The sequence below is a fragment of the Halyomorpha halys genome, unplaced genomic scaffold, assembly GCF_000696795.3.
Source record: "Halyomorpha halys isolate HHAL.00 unplaced genomic scaffold, Hhal_1.1 Scaffold654.1, whole genome shotgun sequence".
Classification (NCBI taxonomy): domain Eukaryota; kingdom Metazoa; phylum Arthropoda; class Insecta; order Hemiptera; family Pentatomidae; genus Halyomorpha; species Halyomorpha halys.
The window spans coordinates 99-6,180 of NW_027108478.1; the positions used below are offsets into that span (position 1 = coordinate 99).

A 6,082-nucleotide genomic window follows, 5' to 3' on the forward strand; every position below is an offset into this window, starting at 1 on the left:
CCTCCGACAAACTTCTCCAATCATTAATCTACGGTTAACTATCTACACCTCGTTGTATATATTAATTCGAACTGTAGTTATTCGGTGTTTCTACAGTCTCTGGGCGTCTGTTCAAGGTACTTTAGAAGTCCTTCTACATTCTAAAATGCGCATGTAGTATTTATATAATCGGTTATATCCGTTATTATTGCTAATATTTTAATTAAAAGTTCAAAATTTCAAAAATTATGCTGATTCCCACCAAAATTTGGAATTTCCGCGCCTTAAATATGGAAATCATTGCTATTCAACATTAGTAATTTGATATTATATTTTTTAATTCAAATACAATCTTTAATTTTCTATAAAAATTAGGAATGTGAGTTATTAAGGAATCGAAATGGTTTGTTTACATTTAAAAAATGTAATAATATTAAAATTTCATGTTTAAATAGGTAGAATAGTAATAATGTATAACAGAAAGAATATGTTTCTGTTATACATTATTACTATTCTACCTATTTAAACATGAAATTTTAATAAAATTTTAAAGAAAATTATTATGTTGTAGCAAACCCATGTGCATACATTTATTTAAAAAATGTAATAATATTATTAATTTAAAATAAATTTAAGTTCAGTTTATAAAATTAACTTAAAATAAAATTAAACATTTAACTTTTTTTTTTTTATGGATTCGTCCATGGTCTTCTGTACAAACGGGCATCTCGGAGAAGGGTCAAGGAGGGTCATTGACTAATGATAAAATTTGAACTATACGAACGCATAATTATCGCCATAATTAAGTTAATTAATGTATATAGATGTCTAGCTTTTTGGATTTTCCTAAAGAGGCATTATTTTGTCCAGATATCAGGAAAAATTCAGAATTGGTTTTATAGTCCCATTTCTATGTTGATACCAAAAATATCTCACCAAGTCTACTTGCAAGTTAGAAAAGTTGACTTCATTCTAATAATTTATTTTCTAGGAAATTGCAAAAGAAATAACATAATATTAATTCTATAGGATTAAATTTACTCAATTTATTCAGAATTTAGAGATTTTCCTGTCTTAAATATGGGGTGGGACAAAATCGTATTTTTTTTTTTCAAGATTTCTGGGATTATTAAATTATTTTGTGTATTCAAGTGGGTAAAGTTACGAAACTTACTTTAATAAACTTTTTAGAATTAATTATTGGTGAACTTGAACGAAACAAATTCATTCGAGAAATGGCTTAAGCAGAACTTTTATCTGGCTACACTGTAAAATCTATAGTCTGCTGCCATAGTGGTTTGAACAGAATGTACTCGTAGACATTGTACATACCAATTTACATTCTATAAGTTTTGTGAGATAAGGTTTCGTATAATATCATCCCTTAATAGTGTTTACAACTATCAAGTCTTATGGATTACTCTTAGGCAAGGCTGTTTTCAGGAGATCTTGTGAGATTACTATTATTATTTGGATCAGAGAAGGTTCACAGATGAAGCTTGAAAATGGCTTCACGCTGTTCCTGTGTACATTTGAACAATTAATTCTGAATGTTTTATAATATTTCTTATGCGAAAATGGTACTGGAGTATGTTATTACTGTGCCGGACATGTTGTGCCGAGTTATTGTTCAAGCTCTTAAGCCTATTCTTCAATTGCCCTGTGCAAAAGTTACATCCTGCTTGACATTAGTGCTACTGATATGTTTTGAAACAGTTCTATTGTCCACAGTGAGTGACTGTACGAAATCGTTTTATGTTCATTGGAACAGAACTAATCCTATGTAAGTATTTATAAATAAATAAACTAATTAATTAAATATTGTAATATTTCATTTACATTTGAATTTCATTTGTAAGAATTAGTTGCTTGTTGGTTATGTTTCTTAATACGTATCAGTTCTATTTTACTAATAGTTTATTTGAATTTTAGTAGAATTTCATTACAGCTACTTAAGAAAATGGTTTAATCGTATAGTTACTCTGTGTAGTGTTGGATAGTAAGATGACCACAAATCATTTTATTTAAGATAAATATTGGTAATAGTACCCGTTGAAATATATGGAATGAATGCACTTGCTTTGTTATAGCATAGGTTTGTGATGTTCTATGAGAAATGATTGTTTTATTTTTGTTCTATTAATGCAATCATCTTTATTATTATTTAATTTCACTGTAATAATATAATAAAAATTTTGTATTTTTTTTTAGTGATTGATTTAAAAATCTGAAAAAAAAAGTCTTAAACTGGTATTTTTCATTTTACGATATATCATTTATATTGCTTCACTATATGATATATAGGCAATTCTTGATCTTATGTAAACTTTTGTTATTTTCATAAGTTAATGTTCCCTGTATAATACTCTTAAGGTTTTAATGTATTGAAACTGAGAATTTGGCCAACTTAATCTTTTGTTACCTACCTTATATACTATAAGGATTGTTTTTATTAATCATTAATCGTTTAAAGTAAGGAATGAATGATGGCCCGTTTCATGGTTGTAATATGTTATTTAGGTTGGTTAGGAAAAAAGATAATCATTAAATTCAGAGTTCTAACTTTTTCTTTCTGTTTACATTAGAAATTCCTCAATCAGGTTGGTTATCTGGATATTGTACTTCATCAAGTAAATACTGAAATATTTAACTGTCAATGAATTATAAATAGTCTTCCCTAATCCTAAAATAGTCTTTGAATGAATTATCCGTATTTTATAGTTTTTTTTTTTTCCAATGTTGTTATTTTATTTATAAATATTAAGTCACATTAAACTATCATGATTGATAATTATTTATGGATATTACTGGTATTGCTATATTTTGTAAAACAATGATTAATGTTTACTTTTTGTTAATTAATTATTGTGAACGCTTTATTTTGTATTCATTGTTTTATTCTCTTCAATTTTTGTTGGTCATGGAAGGACAAGTGTTTGATGAACATTGTTTTTCAGGCGGTATTTTTTTCCAAAATTAATTTGAATGTTTTGACATTTCAAAAAACATCAATTTTAATTTCTTATCTGGTTATATCAGTATATCTTATTGTATTTTAAGCTTTAATATACATAAATAAAATTGATATTACTTCAATCTTTGTTAAGGAAAATACTGAGTTAAGTAATTTACAGAACAAGTTCTTTTTGGATCATTCTCCGAATCCGGAGTTATTTCTAAATTTTTAACTAATTTATAACTTCTATTTACTCACTGACCTTTTTATAATTATCAACCAGCCGAAAGTGGATAATTTTATTTTTCTAATATTATCCTCCTTGAGGCTAACATTTCTTCCATACTTAGAGGATTTAATCATTCATTGGTATCTAGTTACAAACTATATAACACTACTTTCCTCTTTGCCTAACCATGTCACAATGCTGAGGCTGAGACTTGACTACAAATCATTGTTACCAGTTTTGTTCTCAGTAAACTTATGAAGGAATGATCTTAATTTGTTGAGCATGTTTTCCAGTATTGGTATAAAACATAATTTGAATTTTAGATGGAACATGGGTATGTTGATTGGCATTACCTTATCCTTTTTGCCTATATCACGCAGTTTTTGGTTTCTCCCTTTTTTGAAATATAAGCATAATAGCATTTCATATGTATACCCTAACTATCTCAAAGAAACATTTCCTACTAGAAGGTGATCAAAACAAATAAATAAGAAGCAGAAAACAAGAGATCCCCATCGTTATCTTTCCTAACCCCTTCATTTGTTTCTAGGATGTGAAAGTGTTTTATTGGATAAAGTATTTCTTTTTTTTTTTTTAGTTTGCTAGAGCTCAATAAATTTACTACTGACAACACTTATTTTTTGTTTATTACATAGTTTTGTACTGTTTCAGGACCTCTTTTCATATACGTTTATCTCTATTATTTTTTTTTTTGGGGGGGGGGAGTATTTTTCTCGGGTAAATAAATGATTAATTTTGCACCACTCCCTAGCTTCAGTGAAAGTTCTTAAATTTCTAGAGAGTAACCAGAATGGCAAGGAAGATATTCAATATTCTTTCAGTATTCACTATTTGGATCTTGTAGTTTTAACATGATGAATTCTCATTTGGTAGTTCAAAACATGGATGTCTAAGCGGTCAATGCAAAAGACACTATTAAACTTCATCTACGACCAGAATTTTTCTTGTAAAAGAAAATAGTGGTATTTTCATTTTCCTTTTTCTATCAAAGCATTTATTCTAAGTACTGTTAAACGATTTTTTTTTTTCACAAAAATTAATACTATAGTGAGATGTTCAATTATGTTTTATCACAACCTTGATTAATCCTTTTTTTTAAAAAAAGAAATATAAAAAATATATTCAATGTGTGTCTGCTTCTGAAAGTTTTCAGTTCTATAGTTGGTTACCTCCAGAGAAGGGGGTTACCAAAAAAAAGTTTGATTTTAGAAGAATTGTCGTCCATTACAATTTTTGTTATAGATCAAATAAGTTTTAATGTCATACCAATCAGTGTATCATATAAATCAAGAAATTATATTATTTGCATTATTCATTAACATTTCTGACACATAATCACTTCTAATGCTTTAGGTAAATGCAGTACTAACATTTTTGCACTTTCTTATGAAATACCCTGAACCCTTCCAATTTACCCAGGTCCATCACAGCCTTAACACTTTTTTTTTCTAATTTTTCTTGAACAAGAGATTATGTATCTCCTGATCTGTACTTCTTCACCTATCCTTCCCTAATTGCTGCATAATATAATATTTTTGTAATGTACTTTTAGATTTCTCAACTAAGTATATTATGTTTAATCTACTTATACAAAAATGCTAAATTATGCAGCAATTTATAACGGATAGGTGGAGAAGTACAGATCAAGGGATACCTAATGTTGTGATAAAAAAATTAGGCAAAACTGAGGATTATATCATTCGTGTTTTTTTATGTTGCTGGACTCATGTATTTCTATTTTTTGACCACTATGTTTAAAATCCTATACATCTTATTTTATTTCATAGACTGCTTTATTTTCTTACTGCTACTGATTAAATAGGCTTTTTTTCCTATTTCTTTGAAGCCAATCCAGTACTGATGTTTGTTTTTTTTAATTTTTATTTTATGCTAAGCAGTATTAAAGTGATCTTTTCAATTTTTTAAACACTTTTCTTTCCTCTGTTGATATGGAGTAATTTTTAAACCTTTATAATTTATTATGGAGCTTCCTTCATTCATTTTGTCAGAACATTAGCAAAGGATTCATCTTGGTCAATGCATTATACTAAAGAGTTTATTTAAAGCATCTTTTGGTTTTCTCATAACTCTTATGATACTCATGAAGAGTTCTGATAATGGTCCCCTAATGGTCATTATAGGAACTAATGATAAAGTCTATGTTTTTTTTGTTATAAGGTCTGTTTTATTTTTCTTATAAGGTTTATATTATTATTGACTTATAGAAATTTATGTTTTGGCATTCAAAAATAACACTTTAATTATATGCAATTTCTAATATACTTTTATTTGAAAAAAAAAATAATATATTTTTAACCAACTTAACAAAATATTATAATTCTTATATATGCAAAGTTTAGGAGCCCCAGCCCCAATTTATAGTTAACCCTTTGCTTGACCATGTTTTTTATCAGGAGATACATGGTTCCTTCACAGAAACCTCATTTCTGAGGCCACCATTTTATCTATAACCCACTATTTAACAGTCCGGTGTTTTGCCCTTTACAGTGGGAATAGGGAAACATTAAAGAATCAAACAAACTTCTTGTAATAGTTTAGCTGAAGAAAAATCACTATGTACTATTTAGCCTTTCAGTGAGACAGTGTAATTACTTAATAGATTATCTTCGCTCTAGTTGGGATTTTTTTTCTTATTTTGATGTTATTCATTAAAATTTTTATTGCTGCTGCATTAATTTTTAATTTAAACTTCACTAGATATCCATAATTAAAATTTGACAGCAGACATAATGATTTGCTCTCTGAACCGCTGGATTGGCAGATTACATATTATATTAAACACAAAAAGCCTATGAAAATCTTTAAAATTTCTGTTTGTTTTTTCTAATTAATTTTATTGTTAGTTAAATTTAAAAATTCAAAATTTTATTAAAAAT

At 27.5% G+C, this 6,082-nt stretch overlaps 1 protein-coding gene across 1 annotated transcript in view; it reads left to right on the plus strand.

Annotated features, from left to right (window-relative positions):
* Positions 1-1,348: 1,348 nt before the first annotated feature.
* Positions 1,349-6,082, plus strand: part of Ephrin (ephrin) — a 44,449-nt gene continuing 39,715 nt past the window's right edge. Inside the window, exon 1 of the mRNA XM_014427543.2 lies at positions 1,349-1,762. Within this exon, the coding sequence (XP_014283029.1) occupies positions 1,530-1,762 (233 nt within the window). The 5' untranslated portion in view covers positions 1,349-1,529. The remainder of the gene's footprint in view (positions 1,763-6,082) is intronic.